General features: G+C 36.0%; 1 protein-coding gene across 1 annotated transcript; it reads right to left on the bottom strand.

The window, feature by feature from the left end:
• Positions 1-13,473: 13,473 nt before the first annotated feature.
• Positions 13,474-16,810, bottom strand: LOC122064508 (E3 ubiquitin-protein ligase PUB23-like). Its single transcript, XM_042628216.1, has 2 exons — positions 16,726-16,810; positions 13,474-14,915 (listed from the first exon to the last, which is right to left on the bottom strand). The coding sequence occupies exons 1-2, from the start codon at positions 16,808-16,810 to the stop codon at positions 13,618-13,620; spliced, it is 1,383 nt and encodes a 460-aa protein (XP_042484150.1). The 3' UTR covers positions 13,474-13,617.
• Positions 16,811-25,798: the final 8,988 nt, after the last annotated feature.

A 25,798-nucleotide genomic window follows, 5' to 3' on the forward strand; every position in this document is an offset into this window, starting at 1 on the left:
GAAAATTTTACAACCATAAATGAGAATAGGCATAATCAACAAATTGAAATGTTGGCATATAACTAATTATAAATATACATTTTAAGAAGGAAAAACATTAAATGACTCCAGTCAGTACCATAGTTGTCAAAGGTGTTAACTACGCATCCAGGCCTCTTTGCTTACCTTAAATTTTTCTCCCCTTGACCGACTTGGTTCACCTAGGTGCCGTGACAATTATGGCCTGTACACTTGAGACAGAACTAGCCTATTTGCGGCAGAGAAATGCTTAGCTGTAGGAGCCATGATTGCTGCTAGCCCTGTCAGCAATGCAAATTTCGAAGTTTTCACTTTGTCATCTCTTCCAGACAGACAGGAGCACGAAAAACACCTTTCTTGGGGTGAGTATCAACTATCTTTTCTCATGTTCCTCTCTTATGGGTTTAACTAGGGGTGTCAACCGGTCGGGCTGGGCCGATTTTCGTCAGGCCTAATTGGGCTTGACCACTTGAAAGCTTTGCATCATGAACGCCCGTTTAAGTAAACGAACTTAGCTTTGGGGGACATGGTACGGTTTATAATCGGACTGGTCAGTGTCGGGCTTCCTTAAACAGGTTCTAAATGGGCTTTAAACATGCCTATCCTAAATTCTATTCTTAAGTGGATTGAGATTATGGTTGTTCTTTTTTAAAAGAAAAGAAGGGATTATGACCGTTACAACTTATAAAATAAAGCTTAATTAAATCAAATCATACTACAAAGTAAAATGTAAGAAAGCTTAATTAGTTTCTTACTAGTAGTGGCACAATAGAAATTTTATGTAGTATTAAAGAGGGTCGGACTGGGACGGGCTATAACGAGTCAGTTCAAGTCGGGCATATAAACGTGTTGGTTAGGTCGAGCTCCATACGAGCTAGCTACCTACACCGTGAACGCTCGTTTAATAAATGTGTCGGGCTCAAGCCGGACATGTTTATTAATCGAGTTGGTCTAGGTCAAGCCATAAACGTGTCGGGCTCAGTCGGGCCTACCAATGCGGGCTTAGAATTGACAACCTAGGTTTAACCTAAGGGTGTCAATGGGCCGGGTTGGGTTGGGTTTCTTAAAACCACAGTCCAACCCTAAGGTCTCTTAACTCAACCCAAATCTAGCCCGACCCTAGGTTGGGCTAGGATATCTCAGCCCAGGCCCATCCTTGTCAGGCTTAGCCCAACCCAGCCTAGCCCAGTACTATTGGTTACTTGATTGCTTGATCTCGATGCATAGCAAAGGACAAAGAACAAGATTTTCGTATATATGTAGATTATGGAAAACAAAAGACTTTTTGCAGATATTTTTCTATAAGTACCTATATATAATTATTAAAATATTGCTTACCAAAAAAAAAAAAATTTTTTTTTTAACATATTCATATTATTATGCACTTAATATACAGGGTTGGATTGGGTTAGGTCATTGGGTTGGGTTGAAACCTCAATCCAGGCTTGAGCCAGGTTTCAACCCAGGCCTGAAATTCTTAACCCTACCTCACCCTATGGGCTGAAATCATAGCCCAGGCCCTATTCGGGCTCAGAGCAGGTTCAGACTGACTGTGCTTTTTTGATACCCCTAGTTTAACCATTTTGTGATTTAGAGTTGTTTCTTTTAAATAAATGTTTTTTTTTCCTAACAATGTATATCCAGGCCTTCGGCCTAACTAGTTCTGTGGGTCCATATTGACCCCACAACCACATGGACTTTCACTGAAAACAGTGAAGAGCACTAAACACCCCTGTTTGGCATGTGAGTGGCCCCAAGGAGGTGAGAGGAGTTGAACTCAGAACCACACGCTTCCTAAGGTGAAGGTCCTTGCCAACTCGGCTATCCCTTGGGGTTTCTATTAAATAAATATGGTTGATAGAAATAAGAGCAAAACGTTTTTCGGCATCTCAAAATGAATATCTAGTGTTTGTAGAAGCAATCGACTTCAGATCTATTTAGTGAGTGAGCTCGTTCCTTTGCTTGTTAAGTTCTTAAGAATTGGGGAGTTTTCAGATCTCAGGGATGATTCTAGGGTTCTTAGAAATGATCCGGCTGTTTGATTCCAGATCTTGTTAGGATCGGGATCTATTCCAGCTGATTTAGATTGGTGATTGATTCGATAACGATCCCCTTTTGTAAAACCTTGGTGTTATGCATTCGTTTCACATGCTTTCACTGCATGAGTAAGATTCAAAAAGCTGATTAGAAAACCTCAATACAAAGATTTTGCATGGTTTACCCAAGATGGGTTACCTCCATGATCATACCTCCATGATCGAGCGATGGCCAAAGCTTCCACTATTCTAATGAAGAACTTTCAGAATCCTAACCATCGCCTTGCTATGAGACAACACCCTATATATAGCGTTTTGACATATGTACAAAAAACCCCCTAATATAAACGGATTTCAAAAAAAGTTCAAGTCAAGGGCTCTGCCCTCCAACCCCTAGCTTACTCTCTGGCAGGTGGAACCACTGATATTGGGGAAGAATCAACAACACAAAGGAAAGGTGGGGGTGGGGAGGCAGAGGGCAAAGCTGGGGTGGTAGAATTGGTCATGGGAAAAATTTGATATATATATATATATATATAAATAAATAAATAAATATTTTGGTTTCAAGTGAAACAATTAACAAGGAACCCTAAACATAATATTTGAAAGGAAAATTTTTAAGTACCAACCCTAATTTGAAACTTATTTTGTTGCAATCCCCACATTTTGAAAAAAATATCTTGTGCATTCTCTAGGTACTTGAATAATGAAATTACAAATGAACCCGTCCTGTTAGTTGAAATCATTAAGTGATGATGTTAGGGGGTCAATATTTATTAAATAGCCAAACTACACTTGAAGAAGGGTAAACTTTCCGTTCTACCCTTCATTGCGAATACCCCAAAATAAAGATGAAATCAATTGCTCCCCCAAACATTTGGGAGGACTTGGCCTTAGAGATTCCTCAACTCATCATAAAGCCTTGTTATTAAAGCTACGATGACGTCTTCTCAGGGAACCCGACTCACTATGGGCTTTGATTATTAAGATTAAGTATTTCCATAATGTTTTTATATTTGACCAGAGAACTATTCTGAAGAGGGGGTCTTTTTGCTGGAACATCATTGTAAGTATCCTCCCTCTCCTCCAAAAACTGGTCACAAAACGAATTGGAAATGGGAATGGCTTTTTTTTTTTTCTGGTCCGATCCTTGGTTGCCTTCTTAACCTAAATTATCTGAGTTTAATAAATCTATTTCTTCATTTTTTACTGAATTTTCTGCAAAGGTAGGCAAATTTATTCAAAGCAATGAGTGGAACTCTAGTCTTTTGAACTCTTTTCTTCCACTTCATGTCACCAATTCTATATTACATATTCCCATTTCCAATTGTCGTGATAGGTGGTGGTGTTGCCTCTCTAAGGACCGCATTCTATCTACTAAAAAAGCGACCATATTCCTTAAAATAGGTTTATTTACTAATAGTAGTGGATGCTTAAACAAGTGCTCTTGCTTATTGCCTTACTCAAAATGGTTGCGTCTTTTCTAGAAACTGAAAATACATCCAAAGTTTAAGGCTTTCTTTTGGAGACTTGCCCACAATGGCATCTCTACAAAAGACATTTTGGTTAGATGAGTTGACATAGACCCCATCTGTGGTTTGTGCCAAAATTTAAGTGAGGCTACCTGTCATCTCTTTCTTACTTGTGAGTTTTAAAGAAGGATTTGGGTGGCTGGTCCCCTAGGACTAAGAACTAAGTCTTCCAATAATTTTTCTATACAATTTGTAATCATGTATTTCTTCCACGTTGTTCTTAGGGATTTGTTGACTCACTTTTTTAATTTATTTATCCTCACTTGCTACTATATTTGGCATCATCGGAATCAAGTTCTTTTCCATCACCAAAATCCCATTTCTTCCTCTATCATCAGACAGGTAGATTTCTGGACCTCCTTTCATCATAAGGTAGAAGACACTAATGAATGCAATTTAGGGACCATCTTGAGCAATGCTCCCTCGACCCTATCCCTGTTACAAAAAATGTTATCCTTTGTTGTACAGGGGTTTGTAACCCTAAAAACCAACTTTCGGGTTGGGCCTTGGCCATTATTAAACATGGTATATGCCACTTATTCCAAGCTAACTATATGTTAGCAGGAAATGGGACGGAGACAACAGGTCGAGCTCTTCTCTACGGATCGACAAGATAGATGAAATTTGGATTGATAACAGGCAATTCAATGAATTTTGGGGAAGTGATAATGCCAAAAAATGGCCTTGGACTTCAACCCCTCTTCTTCTAACTACTAGGCTTTTTGTGAATAGACCTATGCTATGTATTAATCAGAACATCAATTTCAAAATTTTTTTTTTCGCTAGAAGGTTCAAAACATATTAATGAAAAAAATATGATACAAAAGCAAAAAGAAACCGACAAGGAGAAAGGCAAAGATCCTTAAATCATCTAGAGAAATCTGGACCAATCTAGAGAGACTATCCACTTCATCTGCGGCTCGGATCATGTAGCTTCGACTGCAACTCCAACAAATTAAGCGTGGAGGTTCATCTATCCATGATTATCCCCTTCAAATTAAAAATGTGGCTAATCAGTTGGCTGCCGCTGGATGCCCAGTTATGGATGAAGACCTTTGCCTTCATATACTCAATGGTCTGGGTCCTGAATATGACGTTTTCATTACATCTGTGTCTACACGCAGCCCTCTTATCTATAATGACCTTCGAGGTATGTTACTTACCCATGAACTACGACTTCAGCCTTCTATAGTCAGCACTGTCTTCCTGTTGGCTGCTGCAAATGTTGCTACCAGAAACAACCAAATTAATTCCTGTGGTGGTAATCGTGGATCAAGAGGAGGAAATTTCTGAGGTGTATGCTTTTGTGGCAGGGCGCGATCTTGTGGTACTGGAAGTGGACGTTACCAACAAAACCACAATGGTGGTCCTTGTAGTGATTCTTCCTCTATGCATTTTCCCAATAACTGATGCCAAATTTGTGGTGGGATGGGCCACAAAGCGCTTGCATGCAGACAACACTATAATCATGCATATCAACATGCTTATGACCCACCTCCCAATGTCAACCTGATAGAGTACTCAGCCCCTTCCTTTACAGAAAGCGTTTGGTATCGAGATTCTGGAGCAACCAATCACATTATTGTAGATCTTGAGTGTCTTCACATGGCACAACCTTACTTTGCAAATGATCAGGTTCAAATTGGCGATGGATCAGGTTTGTCTATTACCCATGTTGGTTGTACATATATTCCCGTTTATTCATCTTCATTAAAGATGCAGGAAATACTTCGAGTACCATTTATAACTAAGAACCTTTTATCGGTTTCTCAATTCATAAAAGATAATAATGTTTTTTTTTTTTTTTTTTTTTTTTTTTTTTTTTTTTTAATTTCACTCGGAATGTTTCTATGTGATGGTCAATGCACAGGGAAGTGTCTGCTTCAAGGTAGAACTAAAAATGGGCTCTATCAACTAGTACTAAATAAGGCTACGCCAGAGACTAAAAGTACCTTACAGGCTTTTGTTGGGGAACGTACCTCTCTTCGTCAATTGTATAATTGGTTGGAACATCCAGCGTTTCAAATAGTCCGAAGAATTATATCATCTTTCAGATTACCTGTTACTTCAATGTCTAATTCATTTGTTTGTAGTGGTTGTCAAATGGGTAAAAACCACAAACTACCATTTGGACGGTCACAATCTAAATCAATCACCCCTTTATATCTCATTTACTCAGATGTTTGGGGATCGTCACCTTTTACTACTCCTGATGGGTACCGATTTTATATTATTTTTGTTGATTACAACAAATTCATTTGGTTCTATCCTATGACATGCAAATATGAGGTGATTGGACTACTTCAAAAATTTAAAATGTTGGTAGAAATCTTATTTCAACGTTGCATCAAGTGGTTTCACAGTGGTTGGGGAGGGGAATTTATAAATGTATCTTGCTTTCTCAATGAGTCAGGCATTGAACATAGAATAACTTGTCCACATACCCATGAGCAAAATAGCTCTATGGAGCAACACCATAGACATATTGTTGAAAGTGGACTCGCTCTACTTGACCATGCCTCTATTCCTAAATATTATTTGAATCATGCATTCGAGACAACTGTATTTTTACTCAACCACCTCCCTACACTTATATTAGGGAATGTTTCCCCTATGTTCAAATTACACGGCTATCATCCAACATATAATAAGCTTCGTGTTTTCGGCAGTGCTTATTATCTCCTTTTAAGACCTTACAATCGTCACAAGATAGATTACCGATCCAGTTTGCATGTTTTTTTGGAACATAGCTCTCGCCACCATGGTTATAAGTGCCTTGACTTGGTTACAAATTAAGAAACTTATTATCTAACACCATGTTGTCTTCAATGAGGACACCTTCCCTTTTAAAGTCACCTCCACTAGTGCAAGTGAATTATCTCTTACCCCAAACTCAATTATTGGGCCAACACCACTATTACACTTACTCTCTACCCCAAATCTACAGCAACAAACCCCTCAATAGAAGTATCCACCACACATATCTACATTTACTCCATTCCCTTCACCAAGTATGGGCTCCTCTCTCCCTACTTATGACTATATAGTGGAGTTAGCTGTGGACCCACCATTAATATCATCACCACAATCTCCACCACCTCCTCCAACTTGCCATCACATGATCACTCACACCAGGGATGGCATTATGCATCCAAAGGCTCTATTGATGGTTTCTCTTGACAGTGTTGAACCGACCTTATATACTTCTACAAATTTCCATCCTTACTGGCGAAGGGCTATGGACACCAACAACACATGGACACTTGTGCCATATGACCCCACCATGAATGTTGTAGGATGCAAATGAGTTTATCGATGAAAGAGAAAGGCAGATGGATCCATTGACAGATACAAAGCATGACTCATTGCAAAAGGTTACAATCAATAGGATAGGTGTTGACTATACGGAAACATTTAGTCCGGTTGTCACACCAACTGCTATACAACTAGTTCTCTCAATTGCTTTGTCGAAGTCTTCACCCATATGGCAGTTGGACGTTCAATATGCCTTCTTACATGGGTTTTTAAATGAAGAGGTGTTCATGTCTCAAGTCTCAACCACCCGGATTCATTGACACAACATATCCTCGTCATGTATGTCGCTTAAACAGGTTGCTCTATGATCTCAAACAAGCTCCGAGGACATGGTTTGAGCGACTATGCTCATTTATGTTAGAATTTGGCTTTCAAGGTTCCAAAACAGACGCATCTCTATTTGTTTAGACTAAGGATGGCCAGACAATTTACATACTAATATATGTGGATGACATAATTGTCACGGGAAGTAATTCCACTATTATTAACCATTTTATCCAACAAATGGCTACTGCTTTTGCTATATAGACTTGGCACCTCTACAATATTTCTTGGGCATAAGTGTTGTGCCAGTTTCTAAGAGACTTTTTCTCTCTCAAGAACAGCTTATTGTTGACTTGCTCTCTCGCACCAATATGATAGAGTGCAAAGCTGTGTCTACTCCCATTTCAACAACGGCAAGACTTACCAAGTCGTCTGGAACCTTAATGGAGGACCCAACCTCATACTGTAGCACTGTGGGGACACTACAATATGTTACGCTTACAAGACCAGACATCCAATTTGCTGCAAACAAGGTCTATCAATTCATGCATAAACCAACCTATGATCATTGGATCGTTGTGAAATGGACTCTATGGTACTTAAAAGGGACTATACTCCATGGTCTTATACTTGATCCATGCACTTTTATGACATTATCAGCATTTTCCGATGCAGATTAGGCAGATTGTCTTGATGTTAGGAAATCAACTAGTGGCTTTACTATATATCTTGGGTCCAACTTAATCTCATGGAGCTCACAGAAGCAAGCCACAGTTACACGTTCAAGCATTGAGTCAGAATATCGTGCTATTGCAAATGCTGTAGCCGAACTCACATGGCTATAGTCACTTTTGAAAGAACTCAATCAGTATTTGCCCCATGCTCCAATACTGTGGTGTGACTATGCAAGTGCCACCTACCTCACTGCCAATCTAGTATTCCATGCCCGCACAAAACACGTCAAAATTGACTTCTATTTTGTACGAGACAAAGTGGCCAAAGGTGACCTTAATGTGCGCTTCATCTTTGCTAAAGATTAGATTGCAGATGTATTCACAAAAGCGCTATCTACATCACGATTTCAATATCTTTTGAACAATCTCAAGGTGACATCATCCCCGTTGAGCTTGTAGGGGCATGTAAGAGACCAAAGAGCGGTGATCAAGGAAGACCCAATATTTCCAACCCAAGATAAGATTGCTAATTATCCTAATGCGAGTCAAAGGGCGGTAATCAAGGAAAACCCAATGTTGCCATCCCAGGATAAGATTGATAAGTATCCTAATGCAAGTCTGGCATATGTCATTAGTGAATTAAATAAGGATCCCAATCATTGCAATTATCCAATTACCTGGTATGAGAGATCTCATCCCTTGATTCCTCTCTCATAAACCATAAATAAGCGGTGTAAATTTGGAGATAATTCAGAGTGAAAATTACAAGAATATTGGAGGACGTATGCTGGAGTTAATTCTCCAACTGAACCTCAGTAAAGTGCTGCTGTTTATCTCTCGTTTCTTCTCCCTTCTTCCTTCAACTATCATATTTTAATACTTAGGAAGTAACCTTGCTTCCTTTACCGAATTATATTATATGTATCCTTTTAAAAAAAAGGTTGGATATGTAGTCAGTATATCTAGATCTGTGTCTATCTCTCTCCTTCTTCCTTAGAACAGTTCTTTATTCTTTGTTTATCCTATCTCTTCCATTGATTGAACCATTAGCTCCAAGAAAGCCAGTGATATACGTAATATATATATATATATATATATTACGTATATCACTGGCTTTCTATATATATATATTTTGGATAATGAAAATGGTGGTAAGACCTTTTCTTTCTTTGGAGTAAGACTCAATAAGTTGATTAGCAAATCTTAGGACAAGTGGTGAGATAGTGGAGCTCAAATAGTAGATTTGATGACAAGTGATGAGGTATTGTCATTCAAGGGAAGCTGCAGTCAAATATCAATGGAGATATAAAAAGAGCTACTATTTTATTAGGGAATTGGGTGGATAAGCTAAAAGACTCAAACATGATTTCATGTTCCAACAAATTAGTTGATAAAAGAAGCAAAACTAAATGAACTTGGTCGCCCTTATTCCTCTCATTGAATTGAAACTTCAAAGTCCGCAAAAAGCAAGTTTTCATTTGTGCATTTCGAGCCACGTACTCATTTGATTAGCTCTCCCTATCAAGCAGGGCGTGGACTTTCAATTTTTAATTCAGATTAGATGTGCAAGCAGGTTATTTAGTGATTAGTAAGTTAATTAGCAAATAAAGACTGGTTTGTTTCTAACAAAGACGTGTGGTATCAACTCTTCAAAATAAAATAACTATGACTAAGTCTCCGAATAAGCATGATAAGAATAGATTTTCAAATTAAAGTTTCAATCGATCGATATCCATCCTTGACTGGAGATAGGCATGAATTCCTCATGCACGAAGCTGATAATTTTATATGATTAGTTCATGCTAATCGTGATTCAAGAAAAAAAGAAAAAGGAAGAAAATATTAGTACAATGAAGGTTTTTGGCTCAACAAGCATTAGAGCAATTTATTTTAGTTTCAGAGATCTCTAGTCACAAACCATGGCAAGTTATCTAGTAGAAGAAAAATAAATTTTGTGAATTTTTATTTCCCATGTGGAAGAAGAGCTGATTATGTTATCTCTCTCTCTCTCTCTCTCTCTCTCTCTCTCTATATATATATATATATATATATATACCATGACACTCAAATTGTAAATGAGGCATTCCATGAATAGCTTTGAGAATTAATCATTAATTTAGTCCCAAAATGGTTTGGTTCAGATTAAAAGTTTCAAACCATAAATTAAACCAAATTTTAATATTGTTAATGCAAATGATATTATTTTCAAGCACTAGAAGTACATCAATTCTTATCACTGCTAGGGTAGAATGTTCATGCAGTATCTTCTAAGATTTTTATTTGCAATACATGTTACATGGTCATCTTTCTGCGAATGTGTAGATACTTTACTCATCATATGAATGACTCATTCATAAGACTTTCCTTTATTCAAATACAAACGTCATAATAATAGGCAAAGTGATGGAGTATTGCTCCCCCTAGATGACAAGAGTCCGGTCGCCAAAAGCATTGCTAGCTTACGCTTTGACCAGAATAGCATGGGGCATACATGTAGCACGCCTTGTGAATTAAGGACTATCTTGCAAAGCAATTGTTTAGATTGATTTTTTGATTGGCGGGCTCTTTATTTTTCTTTAGAAAGATTTTTTTTTTGGAAAATTACCTGATTACCCTCTTGTAGGTTTCCTTTTACAAAACTATCCACCAAAAGTTTTATTTAACAAAAATACCCAAAATTAGATTTTCCTTTAAAAAATAACCACTTAAAGTTTGAGGTAACAAAAATACTCAAAATTGAGTTAAGTTTACAAAATTATCTATTCAAAGTTTCAGTAATAAAAAATACCTGAATATATGTGGAAGATGAAGAATCACTATTTTGGGTAGTTTTGTAAATCCAAACCTTATTTATTTATTAATTTTTTTGTTATTTTTGTTAATTGAAACTTTAGGCGGGTAAGTTTTCAAACCCGAACCTAATTTTGGGTATTTTTGTTAACTTAAACTTTAAGTGGATAGTTTTATAAAAGGAAACCCAAAAAAAAAATGAGTAATCATATATATCATACTACTATTAAAAAGTACGTACTCCCTGTCTTTGGTATACTTTTTCAAAAAGACAAAAAAGACCTTTAACCTCTACCAAAAAAACTTTCCAATGGACCAAAAAGCCCCTTGAAATGGAAGAGAAAAAAAATTAATAATAAAAAAAAGTTGGAGCAGAAAGGGGGAAGTAATTATTATTAAGGGGGGAGTAATTATTATTATTATTATTAAGTATTAAAAAGGATCACAATGAACAATTATCATTGATAGTGGGGAGAGAGAAATGGAAAAAAATTAATAATAAAAAAAAAAGTGGAGCCGAAAGGTGGAAGTAATTATAAGTATTAAAAAGGATGACAATGAACAATTATCTCTCTCCATATTTAATTTTGTAAATCTCTCCATAATTATTTTGTAAAGAGGGAGGTTTTAAAAAAAAATCTCTAATAATTAAGAATCAAATCATGTGACCATCATTTGGGGATTGCGAAATAAAAGGGACGGTTATGAAAGCCTTAATCCCAATTGCCACCTCATTTAATTTTTTTTTATATGAAAACTATATTATTTTGTCCCTTAATTTATTATTATAACCTAAACCAATCTCATCTATTTCTATCCATTTTTTGCTTTCTTTAATCATAATTACTAAAACTTTTCAAATATTAAATGCAGAAGAGAGAACCCTAAATGGAGAAAATGAAAGGTTTTGTAGAGACCAAAGCAGAAAAGAAAGATAGCAATTGATCTAGCAGAGATTGAAGGGTTGGAAGAGAGTTTAAAGGAGCGAAACTAGCCTCTTTTTTTTTGAAACGGTTCTAGCATTTAGTGTTATTAAATGGACTATTCTCTATTAAACCAGAGCTCCTTAGAGAACCCTGCCAAACGATACTATCGGTGGTGAGTCTTGCTACAACTATCTCTAGTGATTTCATCTTCCAAGATCTCTATCTCTATAGAACCCAATCCCCACCACTGCGGCTTTATTCCTTTCCCTGTGTCTCTCCCCTTTTTTGCTCAATTTCAGATATTTCACATCCACAAGGTACATTTTCTAAACTACAATTGATTTTTTTTTAATATATATATATATATATATATTGAGGAATGGATGTGTTTGTAGTTATGTTGGAATTTGATTTAGTGAGAACCCTTGCTAATACTCATAGCTTTACTTGAATCTGTAATGTTATTTGTATGGTGGAATTAACTGGAGAATTTTTTTTATATTAAATCTTCTGATATGTTAGGGAATGATTGTCCCTAATGCAAGTTATATGTGCACTATGGCCATGAGGACCCTCGTCTGCTCTAAATTGTGGGTGTGGACAATCAGGTAATAGTGATGGTTCCTCTTAATTGGGGTATGTGATTGAAGAAATTTTCCAATTTTTTTAATAATATTTGTTATCCTATTTTTTTTTTCTCTCTCTTCCTTATTATTGATTTGTTGATTCTTAATTTATGACAGAATTTTGAGGCACCAGAAGTTGGTATGCTGGCTAGCTGTTTGTCCATTTCTCTCGTTATAAAAATTAGATCACATCAGTACCTGTTTAAAGAAGGAAAATGCCCAAATCTAGCTTATGGATATTAATTTCCCATCAAGTGCTCCTAAAGCTATAGTCTTGTCACATGCCACTAAAATGTTGCCACTAAGCTCATATGGAAATTTTGTCAAGGAACTTGCATTGGAAAATTCATTGAAATTTTATTGAAAAACATGCATTTTAATAATTATTTAAGTGAAAATTACATTTATTAAATATATATGAGAGCTGGGAGCAATTCTGTTAAAGTTTCTTCCATAAATCATTCTATTTTCTTTTCTTTTTTGATTTCGGAATCACGTTTTCCACCAAGTTATCAACCACCAATCTACTCCCTCTAATTATTCTCTTTGTGTAAAATTAGGAAAAAATATTTATGGGTTAAAACTTAATAGTACTTTCTAAAAGCAGAAATATTAAAACTCATGGATTAGAAGTACTTTCAGTCTATCACTTAACGAATGCCCACAAGTGCATTTGCACGTGCAAGTTTGCTAGTATATATATATATATATATAATTTTTTTAGGTAGAAACTTTAGAAAGAAGGTTGCAGCTCATATTTGAGGTTCGGAATAACATACTTAACAATCTTGAATGTCAATTGAGATTAAGAAATCAAAAACCCTAACAGAAGTTTTATATAATGATTTGTGATTACTGATCTAGACATGAAAATAGACAATGACCGGGTTTTGACTGTTTGGTAGGCAGTCAAATTATCTCCATTCCATGTGGAAATCTGTACTTAGCCAATCTATTAATGTGATCTTAAGTGCAAACTATTTATATTTTTTCTGTGAATCCATAAATGTGATCTTAACTGCAATTATTTATAATTTTTCTTTATTTCTTAGACTGTAACAGGCTATTAATTTCATTTAATCATTCAGAGCAGTGATATATAGGTAGTTGATCTGATTTGATGCAAAGTTTCTCCTTGTGGTTTCTTCGGAGGTAACAGATTACTTGTTTGAAACATATTGAGTTGTAGGGGAAGAAATAAAAACATATAAATTTTTCTTTTTTATAAATATCAAACTATATAGAAGCATCGTTTTTACATACTAAATTTAATATGGTCAACAATTAGGAAAAAGAAGAGAAGAGAATATACAGCATTGCAAGTTGTTGCAACAACAACAAATAAAGGAAAGAAATAATAAATCAAAACCCACAAAGGTACAAAACCAAGCACTCTTTGGAACAAAATTTGTTGAACAATCACTAGAGATGAATATTCACCTCAAATTATTATTTGATGAATTCAAATAATCATTCAAATTACAAGGGAAACAAGGATATTGCCTCCATGTATTTCCATGTAACTTGAGGATCTTCATTGCTTTATCCTTTGTTGATGAGTGCCCATCAATATGTACCAATTCAAAAAGCTTCTTCATAAAACCAAGTTGTGACATTTCCTCCAAGACCTTCATTGATGGATGAGAACTGCATATCAACCAGAAGATCTTCACCCCAAGCTTAGTTGCAGTATCCGAAATGTGTAATAGCTTCTTAGAGACCGCAGCGATCCCTAATCCATGTTCAACTAAGGCCAATCTTCCCTCAGCACATTCACAAAGCAATTTGATCAGCAACAATATCTTCTCACATTTGGATCCATTGTAATCTGGGAGAAGCTCAATAAGAATACAAACAGCACCAGCCTCAATTGCCTTTAACCTATTCTTTTTAGATGATCCAATGATGTGAACCAAAACATCCAAAGCATAGGAGCTTGCAGTGCTATTGATCTCATCTGATAAGAATTCTAACAAGGATTTGAATAGATCAATACTTTGATCCTCAATAACCCAATTAAAATTATAATCCACTTTAGCCATCTTTTTGAATATAGTAACAGTGTGGAGTCTGGCCTCCGCGCTTCCTCTTTGAAGCATCATAGCCATGGCTTTGATGCATTCATTGTTGGGACTTGGGTAGAACTCATCCTTAGCCATTCGTAGGGAACCCATCTGAAGCAATACCTTGTCGGAAAAGGCCAATTGGTGTAAGATAGACAAGGCCTCTTCGCAAGCTCGAAATGTAATGAAATCAGAAGGTTCTGCTAGAGTTTGGACAATTATGTGGCTAAGAACTTCAACACCTCCTGATTGAACAAAATCAGCTTTGGTCTCATCACCTAATTCGATTATCGATCGGAGTTTCTTGAGAGAATTTACCTTGAATGGGGTCGAATGAATGGTGGTTAACAAGGAGATCAACTCATCATGCTTGCTTTGTATGGATTCCTGGGAGGAATTGCTAGGAGAGTGAGTCTTTTGATCTTGCCATGAGAGTATGAGGCCCTTAAGGGTATGGTTGGGGGTGATATTGAAGTTGTTGATGATCTGATTGGTGGCAGGGCAGGTATGCTTCTTGTAGGTGAAGAGCCACTTCTCAATGTTCTTCCTTTCGTATGTGACACCAGTGGAGATGATGACAGGGTCCTTCATGATCTCCATTGAAATGGGGCACCTGAAATGTGGAGGAGTTTCCATTGCTGGATCTGGTTGCTTTTCCTTTTCTACTGTATCTGAATGAAGAAGGAAGGATAGCTAGGAAGAGTAATAACTTATATAGGATGGATGTGAGAGAGAGAGAGAGAGAGAGAGAGAGAGAGAGAGAGAGAGAGGCAAGAGAAGGAAAAGATCAAAGTCAAATAACAAGAGATGCTCTCGCTCTTGCAAGCTGTAACATCGATATGGTTGTTTACCCATAAAAAAAAAAAAAATCGATATGTTTGATGGCTCTCCATAAGCTTTTGGAAGATTTGAAATTGACTTTTTTTTTTTTAATATCTTCTGACTTTCTAGAGATGGTTGTCACTATTGGCGAAAGTTTACCCCACAAACCCCTCCTCCCTGGGGTCCTACACCCCCCACCTCCCCATCGAAAAAAAAAAAAAAAAAAAAACTGCATAGATACTAATTTTTTTGGTAAGATATAGATACTTAATTTCAAGTTAACCTTTCAATAGATTTAATGGTAATCAACTCGAGAAAAAAGATCTGCTATTGCAGGCGTCAAAATCAACTCGAGAAAGATTTTGCTGCTCGTAATCACAGGCATTGAAATGGAATAATCGCCTTCTTCTATTGGGTTGTAATAATTTTGCATTCTTATTACCCAACAATGGATTAATTAATTAAGTTTCCTATCTTTTGATTGTTTATTATGTCAGAAACGTATAAAAGGAATTTATACAACAGCAACGTAGTCATCTTTTCCCCTAAATTAAATGAGATGATTAGGAAAAAGTAAGAACATTGAACACTTAGCGGAGATATATAATAGGGAAAGAGGGCATATATATATATATATTTATCTATTAAATTAGATGGATGGTGACTGAAATTGCTTCACCACCATTTTTAGTCAACCCCGAAAAGAGAGATGAGTCATCCACATGTGAAGAGAAATAAATATATTTTTTTAATGAAGTGGAGATAATTAACTTGCTTATCATGGCACATGAGATGATGAGAAGATGAGATAATGAGATGATTATGTTTCAATTCCAAGTAAAATACAAGGAGTTGCATAGCTTTGCTTGATTAAGCTTCTTTTCTTTTTTCTATTATCTTCTGTAGCACTCATTTGAAGAGACAGATTTCTGGATCTGTTCTATTGCATTTTGGAAAGGGAAACCAATTTCAATTTATGAATTCTGCTGGTGGTGCCAACAGATTTTGTGATGACCCAATATAATGGGTATGTAATAAGTGCTCTTTCAGCAGTTGTATTGGGCAATTAATGGTGGAAATAAAAAGTATCCAATGATATTACATAAATATATTAGGCGTGGATAAGTTAATGAAGAAAATTTTCTATTCGGAAGCAAGAATCCGCTCATGTGTCTGTCTTATTTTTCCTACAAAATGACATTTCTGCTCTCATAGATTGAACCAAAAAAGAGTCCTGATTGGGTCTTGCAATAGAGCAGAGCCCTGAAAAAAAACAATCCCCATAAGTTAATTACTGAAATAGTTCCTTAGATTTTATATTTTAGAACAAAATATTATTTTTACAAGGATTTGTCAGTAAACTCACTTGTAGATAAATGATGTTTGCAGTTTTTCCCTTATTTTTTTTTTATGGGGGGGGGTTCCTTTCTCCCCCACCCCCTCTAAGTGTTTGGAGTTTGTTCGAGCTTGATTGAATATATTTCTCATTCATCGAAAATAAAATAAGATATAAACTACCACAAGATAGACAAGTAAGACCGCATAATCCGGGTAATCTTTTTTAGATTGTGAAGAAAATTTGGAGCTTATGAGCTATACTTCCTTACAAAAAAAAAAAAAAAACACCCAATGTAGGATTATCTTAATACTCTCTCTTACGTGCAAGCCTCTTATGGTTATGTTTTATTGGTCGAACTAAGAGCTCATCATCGACGGAGATCCAGCATACCCACTTTGATACCATGTAAAGTTTTCATCTTAATATCAGTTGTCTTGAAGTGGAATGATCTTGTAACTATTATACATGATAATTGAGTCATCCACAATCGATTTGAGGCTATCTCAATATGACTCAGTTGAGAGCATTTTAAAATAATGAAACCCTTATTACTGAACCTAAATGATGTAATGCTTTGTCATGCATTTTATGTCTGATCACACAAAACGATCAAAGGTAGTTGGGTTGGCATGGATTATATATCCTTTACACAACTTGAACACCCTCCCATTGGCTAGCTTAAAATGGACGTGTGAGGATTTTGGAAACTAAAATTCAAACACAGCCACTAACAGTCTTTTTCGTATGTTTGAATGAGCCAAGGTACGTATCTGTAGTGGATCCTATAGCCTGCAAACTATGATTATGATATATGGGCATGATAACCTTTATTATGTTAGCTTTGACTCTGAAACATGGATCAAAGTATTGGTATTGAATTGGTTGAATTGTCTCATTCATATTAGTATTGATTAAGATCGATATTAATTGTTGATTGATCACGTATCGATGAATATATAAGAACCATGAGCAAAAATGTGAAATGATAAAAAAAAATCAAATTTTAAATAAAAACTAAGGGCAAATCAATTACTAAAACCCTGCTCCTAAACAAAGAATAAGTGTAATAGAAGGGTTGTGATAGGATGAACTTGTAAATAATAAATGTATTCCTGATAATGTCATCTAAGTTAGTGAACTGTTATTATTGTCATGGATTCCACATCATATAACATGTATGGTAGCTAGAGAATTCCACACACATCTGTCAAATTAAATTCTAATTGAATATATACGTGCTATATAGGTGACGGGATTGGAAATGGGTCCAAAGTTATGAATGAGTCTGAAATTGGTTAAGTGAATCCATCACTTGCATCCATCAAAGGAAATTACATTAATAGTTTGCAATAATGTATATGTTAGTTCTTACCTAAGATCCAAAGAGAGAGAGAGAGAGAGAGAGAGAGAGAGAGAGAGAGAGAGAGAGAGAGAGAGAGAGAGAGAAGTCCGGTGTGTCTATGATCTGCCTACCTTTCATAGATTGAATCGAAAAACTACCCTGCTCCCTGCCCCGTGGGCTATAATGCTCTTGCGTGCCCTACCATTGCCATTGGTCCCAGGTGTTGATGATGCCTACACCAAACTGGCAAGATTCATTCTCTCAATAAATTAATAATTTTGAAAACATTGATTGTATCATCCATGTGCTGGAGCCAAACTAATAGAAACAAGTCAATATTTACATGAGGCTACTTTTATTTAAAAAAAAAAAAAGAAAAAAAAAAGAAGAAGACATTTGGTCATCAGAAAGATTGGGTTTTCCATTGAAAAACTTAGCCAACGTAACTTTAGCGTTGGGTGGCATTCCTGATAGGAGCTAAACAATAGTGGGCTGGGCCTTTGACATCAGTAAAGTTGCTTCACTGCAACTTAATGATTATGGGTTCAAATGGAATGCATATTTTTCTTGTGGTGGTTTTATAAGGGAATTCCTAGGTTATTTCAGCATGGAGGCTAAGGAACTATGGAATGTGATGACAACAGTTAGGGGTGTCAAAATTTGGCTTGTACTAGTAGGTTTGACCTGAATCAATTGATCGAAGCCCGAGACTGAATCAATCAATAACTAAACGTGTTGGGCTCAAGCCGCAATCAATAAATAATCTGGCATTCACGATGTCAAAATTGGGCTCGCACCAGTAGGTTTGACCTGAACGGATTGGTTGAAGCCCAAGACTGACCTAACCGATTACTAAGCAGGTCGGGCTAAAGCGCTAGTTGATTAATGATTGGGCATTCCCGATGCAAGGTAGTTGCCTGACGGTCATTCAATTGGGACCAACTTAAATACTGCAATTTACTGATAACCAACTATTTATTGTTTGTTTAAGCCCATGTTGTCGAATTATAGCCCGTTTGAGGACCATTGATGGCCCTTTTATAACCCAATTAACTTGAGCCCAATTATGGATCACCAACCGATGGAACACATGGAAACATGTCCATGCACTGACATCCTTTTTTTTTTAAGATAGATAGATGGTGACTGAAACGGCTCCACCGCAATCTTTAGTCAAACCCTTTAATTTTATTTTTGAAACAAGAAAAGAAAAAGAAAGAGATGCATCATCCACATGTGAAAATATAAAATAAATAAATAATTAAAATGGAGATAATTAACTTGCTTATCATGGCATAGGAGATTGGGTTTCAGTTTCTCCATAAGAATATTATCAATTTATTTGGCTTTGCTTTCTTATCTTCAATTCTCGAGTCCATCTATGCGTGGCATTTAAAATTCAACCATGTTGGAGTAATTTTGCTTAATTAAACTTCTTTTCTTCTCTTATTATCTTCTATATATAGCTTTAGTTTAAGACAGATTTTTGGAGCTGTTCCATTGCATTTTGGAAAGGTAAACCAATTTTTGAATTCTTCTGACGATGCCAACAGAATTTGTGATGACCCAATGGAGATGAAATAATAAGTGTGCTTTCAACTGTATTGGGCATGCAATTAATAATGGAAATATATTGAGCCATGGTTTCATTTCATTCCGTTATTTTGGTTTCTTTGGGGGCATTTTGTGCCTTTTAAGGGTTTGTATTTCTCTCTCCCCATTTTTTTTCTTCTTTTTTTGGTATTGAATTATTTATTCAATAATAATAATAATAATAATAATGGACATATAATGTATTCAAAGACTAAAAGAACGTGAATAAGTATAATTATAGATTTTTTAGGGTGAGATATTATTTTGACAAGGATTAGTTAGTAACCTCATAAATCATCTATTTTGTCATTATAGATGATCTTTAGTAATCTCATAAGGCATTTGTTTTGTCATTGTGGATAAAATGATGTGTCAATTTTAACTTTTAAATGGAGAGATTATTGTTGAATACATCATACATGTCTACGTAATTTTTAATTTTTTTAAGTAAACTATTTAAAATTTATAAATGAAATAATTTTTGTTATCAAAATAAACTAATTAAATTTCCACCAAACATAATAAGATGCAATAAAGACCCCAGTTGAAGATTTTATAATATTGAAGACCTTGTTGCTCCATGCTAATCCTATATGATGTAAGGCTTTGTCATATATTGAGGCACAAAATGACCAAAGTTAGGCTCTAAATCTCAATTACATGGTCAGTCTGACAATCCAAAATGCTTTGTCATATTATATTAAAAGGTCAGTTACAAATAAATAAATAATAATTATAATAATAATAAATTAATTAAAAAAAAACACACACACAGATTTTGGTGGCTAATTTGGCTCCATGCATATTCCTTCACACAAATAGATGGCTAATTGAACACCCTCCTATTGGCTGGTTGAAATGGATGTGTGTGAGGAATTTGAAAACTAGAAATCAAATATAGGTCACTGACGACCATGGTTTGAAGTATTCATATTGTATCGGTTGTATCCGTAGTATCGGATCAGTATTGGTTGAGATCGATTTCTGATCTAGATTGATTCTCCGTATCGTTTCAGGGGTAAAATAGTAAACAATTAAGACTTCTAAAAAGATAAAAGCAAAATCGATCAATACTCGTCGATTATGTATTGTGAAGAGAACCGAGAAAGATATTCCAGGTGGCGTAATAAAATCTTGTGTGTTTATGCATTCCACCTTTATGTGTGCCTTCACAGAAGCCATGGATTTGAATCTGTCGACATGGCTTGATCTTAGCCCTACATTTGATGATCCATTATGTATGCCATTGTAGCATTTTCAGTGCTCTCAACTACTTAGAAGCCCCAAAATAAAATCTAGAGTATATCTTACTTTATATGGAATAATTTGTGTTATCAAATTAGACTAATTAAACTTCTACAAAAATAAAAGATAAAGACCCAATTGAGGATTTTATAATATTGAAGGTCTAGTTGCTCCATGCTAATCCTGTATGATGTAAGGCTGTCATATTGAGTCACAAAAAGGACCAAAGTTAGGTTCTAAATCTCAAATACATGGTGAGTCTGACAACCAAAAAAGCTTTTTCACATTTTATTAAAAGGACAGGTTTAGTGGCTATGAGGTTGGGTCCATGGATAGAAGATCATTTACACAAATAGATGTTGACCACCCTCCCAATTGGCTGATTTAAAATGGACTCTGTGTGAGGATTTTGAAAACTAAAAATCAAATACAGCCACTGATCACAGTCTTTTTTGCATGTTTGAATGAGCCAAGGATTCACCATATCAAATATAGTCTCATTTCTGAACAAAAAACTCTTGTAGGAGAATTAAAACCGTAAAGATTTGGCAAAAAAAAAAAAAAACTTATAAAAATCCTTAAAGAAAACGATTCCCATATAATATTATTGCTTCTTACTCATCAACCCAAAATTACTTATCAACTAACAATTCATTCAAACATGACCATTCCACGACGATGGGAGAACCAACCTTATTTTTTTCATATGTTCTTGTATTCTCTCTCTCTCTCTCTCTCTCTAAATGATAGGGATCCTAGTTAAGGCCTAACATATGATATATACTTTGCTTTTTTTGGGGGGAATTTTTTGGCTTCTCCTGTCGAATTCTCACATGATATTTAGGCTTTGTAAAATATCTTGAAGGCTTGTGAATTTTCTTTGATCTTGGAAGGTGAATTTTCTCATAATCAAATTGTTCATAAAAATCGTCAAGTTCTTTAAATTATAATTGTCTTTTTTTAGACAATTGTTTTTTGTGTTTAAAATCTATATACAATTGTAATCTTTCGTGACAGACTTCAGCAACGAGTTCTTCAAATTAAGGTATAATGGTCATAAGGATTGATTCCATTAGGCCCAAACGATTACTTCACTTGTCGGATTCGAGCCCAGCCAATTAATAATCAGGCGTTCCACTGTCAAATACAATACGGTCGACTCGATCTGATACTTAGAGCCATGGCTACAATGATCTGAGTCCACCACCACAAGGTTCTCAATTAAATTGGAATTAACAAATTGGATTAGCCACTTTTGTTTTTAAATCGGATTCAGTTTAATAGGAGAAGGTATCGAGACAGCAGCAAAAGGGTTTCTTCATGGGATGAAGATGGTGCAGGACTTGTGGTGGGCAATCGATGAAGTCTGGAGTAATGATGAGTACCTAAGAAGATTGGTAGCGGGGAAACTTACATCTTTTCCCTTCGATTGGTCTAGCTGAGTACACATGAACTATAACCAAATTGCGAAACTAATAAAATTTTACACATATCTGAAACCCACTCACTTTGACAAAGTTCGTTTAGTTCAGTTGGTTTGCGTATTCAATCTTCAAGTTCCAAAAATTAGATAATATATCCTACCAGAGCCATCAGAGCAACTCTAAGTTATTGCCCAATAGAGGAGCATAAAATTAATCTATCTCATATTAGCAATAAGCAAGGTTTTAAAACCCTGAATTGGGCACGAGATTGGTATTTATTTACTACGATTTGAATAGAATCAAAATTGGCTAAAACCCCAAGAACTTGTAGATACGCAACCTAAAATGAGGCAGAAGATAATGGAAAAACAAAAACAAGCAATGCACATAGATTTACGAGGTTCGGCAAGATTGCCTACGTCCTCAGTGAGATGAGATATTGCTTCACTATCAATGGAGAATAGGGTTACAACACTCGTCCTTACACCTCTCAGTATTACTTCCATTACATAGAAAGAAACTCTAGCTACAAATATATAGCGAAAAAAATCATAATCTGAAAAGTACAAATCTACCCTCAAATAAAAAATTCGAGGGGGGGCTCGCCCCCTACACATACCCCTGCTATGCAGGGGGCCTCTTGCCCCCCATGCAACCCCCATGGCCAGCTAAAATGTGATGAAATACAAGACATTGTACATCGACATAAACTAACATTGGAAAGAAAAAGCAAACATTATTCTTATTTTAGTGCATTCATATCTGATTCTAAAATGAGTTTTCAGAAATAATCCAAATCAAGGTCTATTGATGCCTATTTGAATTTGTCACATTCAAAAAATGACATATATGTTGAGTCCTGAAGGTTGGGTAAGAAACAGAAGAGGTGTTGTCCCACATCGATTAGGGGGAGAGATTGGGCTAGTTGAGATCGTGTGGGGTCACAGGGGGAAAGCTGGAAGGGGAAGAATATCACGACCAAAAAACGGCCCAGATTTGTTGAGTCCTGATGATTGGACAAAAAAAGGGAGAGGCATTGAGGGGGTAAACTCTTTAGTCCTACATCAACTAAGGAAAAGAGACTAGAATACTTGGAAAATCTTTAGCACCAAAATGAATAATATCATGGTTTGGTGTAGAGTTGGGGCGCTACAAAATCAACTTGTTCCTCTAAATCCCAATCAAACTCTATATTCATATCCGGTAAGAGAACTAGCGGATGGGTCAATATGCTTTGAATAAGATTGGGTTCATTCCGGTTATGAAACCAAGACTTTTCGGTAATGTCTTTTCCTATAGGCTTTGTTTGGTTGCAAGGGAAATGCAAATTTTTTTATGTAAAGTGGAATTTTTTTCCCAGAAAAAATAAATTTAGATGTTTAATTGCAAGGGAAATATATTTTACATGTGAAAAAAATTTCACTAACCATTAAAATTTCCTTTTTTATTTTCCCACCAAAATAGGAAGAAAAAAAAAAAAAACCCTACTCTCACGATCTCTCCCACTCTCGCGACTCTCACCCCGCACATGACTCTCAACGATCTCTCTCTCTCTCTCTCTCACGTGACTCAATTGGGTTTGCTTTGACTAAAAGACTTTTGGAATGGGCCTTTCAGTCATTATCACTTGTGATCTATTACTGTTTTCTTTGTGATCATCTTTTATATTATTTCAAATATTTATTTTAAGCTGCATTCATTTGATATATAGAATGAAATGGTTTATTTTTGTTAGTGATAGAACATAGTATCTGATGACATTTGGTTTGATTTGGTACAAACCTTGAATGACCTGATTCACATAATCAATATAAATTTTGAGGATCTGGGTGGGTTTTAGACTGAAAAGTACTCTCCCCCATCTCTTTTGAGGAGTTTGGTTGGATTATTAGTTTTTTAAAATTTTACATCAATTTTACATCCAACCAAACAACTGTGATATATTAATTTCACTTCACTTCTGTTGCAACCAAAAGACTCAAAAGGGAAAAAAAAAAATCACTTCACTTCCCTTCACTTCGCTTCCCTTGCAAACGCAGCCTTAGGAAAGTGAGACTTATCAACTCTCTTGGATTCTCTGGAAGTTCTTTCCCTACAAGATATCTTGGTATAGACATTTTCAAGGGTAGGATGAAAAGGGAATATATTCTCCCCTTGGTTGATAAATTTATATTCAAACTTACGAGGTGGAAAGGAAAATTGATTTTGAAGGCGGGGAGAGTGCAATTGGTGGCATCAATAATCCCCAACATTTCTATTCATAAATTTTCCATATATTGATGGCAAACTTCACTTATCTCTCTTATAGAAAGATGGATGCATAATTTTATTCGTAGTGGAGATACTGAAACTTCCAAAGCAATCACTATTAAATGTGTAGTGGTGTGTTGCCCTAAAGAGGAGGGGGGCCTTGGCATCAGACGATTGAGAGACGTCAACTGTGCTTTACTTTGTAAGCTATGATGGGCAGTTCAAGAATGATTCATCTCCAATGGGAGTCTATATGTGTGCCAACCCACCAGTGGGTTGTCTAGACGGTTAAGGCGAATTGGGGATTGTGTGGATAGGCGCACGGTCCTAGGTTTGATCCTCCATTTGTACATCTGCGATTTAAATGAAGACCGCGATAGTGGATTACTACACTAATCTCCCCGAAGATTAGTCGAGGTGTACGTAAGCTGACCCGGACACCTTGATTAACAAAAAAGAAAAAGAAAAAAAAAAGAATATATGCGTGCTAAGTACTATAATTTGTGCTATAATTTGTATGGCTCTATGAAAGAGGAGTTGCAGCCTCATATCTATTTGGGCAACTGTATTAAAAAAGTGTGGAGTTTTGCTTCATCCAATGAAAAATGGGCTATTGGTAACGGAAGGAACATCAATGCATGGTCTGATATTTGGGTGGGCAATGTCTCTATCGGTGCCCATTCGGAAAATAACTCTAGTTTCATTGCCAATTTGGAAACTAGGGTCAATACTTCATTATTAATGCTAACTGGGTTTTTCTAAGTGTTTCATTACCTTTCTTGCATTTGGTTTTGCAAGAAATATCCAGGATTCAGCTTCCATCTAAGCGTATATGAAGCTTACCTGAGACAGGTCATTTTTAAGTGGCTTTAACATAGAATGTTGTTAGAAGCCCAGCGCCTAAGCCTACTTGGGCTACCACGATTTGGGCAAAATATCTCCAGCCATGCCATTCTATTTTTGGATGGTGGTTAATGAACCTGAAGCTGTCCACTGATGATCATGTTGTATCCAAAGGTATTCCTCTCGCTTCAACATGCAATATATGTTTGAAGGAGATAGAGTAGTTTTCACCTGTTCTTGGAGTGCCCTTTCTCTAGATATCTTTGGCAAATTTTTTCATCAAAACTGGATAGCTTGTAGCCCAATACATGATCAATTCTTATGGTGGAAGAACAATGCTGGTATTGTTCCACTGAAGTCTTTACGGTTAGCGGGTTTTGTTATTATCTCTATGCATATCTGGTTAGAGAGAAATAATCGCAGGTGTGATGGCAAAGGAAGGACATCATGTATGGTTTTTATCATCATTCTACGGGATGCTTCATATCCAATGATATGTAATATTAACCGTTGATGAATTTATTCTAGCAAGGCATTTTAATGTTCAATTTATGCCAGATAGCATTCCCAAGTGTTGAGTTTGTCTCGAATTCTTGACCCGTTTTGAAGATTGACCCGATCCGACATATTTTGGTGGCGACTCAAATGGAAAATTTTCTGAGATCTGTGATGGAAGTAGAGGTGTTGGGCCGGATC

The sequence above is a fragment of the Macadamia integrifolia genome, unplaced genomic scaffold (genome assembly GCF_013358625.1).
Source record: "Macadamia integrifolia cultivar HAES 741 unplaced genomic scaffold, SCU_Mint_v3 scaffold1675, whole genome shotgun sequence".
Taxonomy (NCBI): domain Eukaryota; kingdom Viridiplantae; phylum Streptophyta; class Magnoliopsida; order Proteales; family Proteaceae; genus Macadamia; species Macadamia integrifolia.

Bases quoted from the DNA above. Each gene is read 5' to 3' on its own strand.
- LOC122064508 (XM_042628216.1), bottom strand. From the start codon at position 16,810: ATGGTATCAAAGTGGGTATGCTGGATCTCCGTCGATGATGAGCTCTTA. The intron at 14,916-16,725 runs GTAAGAGAGAGT...TTCTTCATTCAG, and splicing joins TAACCATAAGAGGCTTGCAC to ATACAGTAGAAAAGGAAAAG.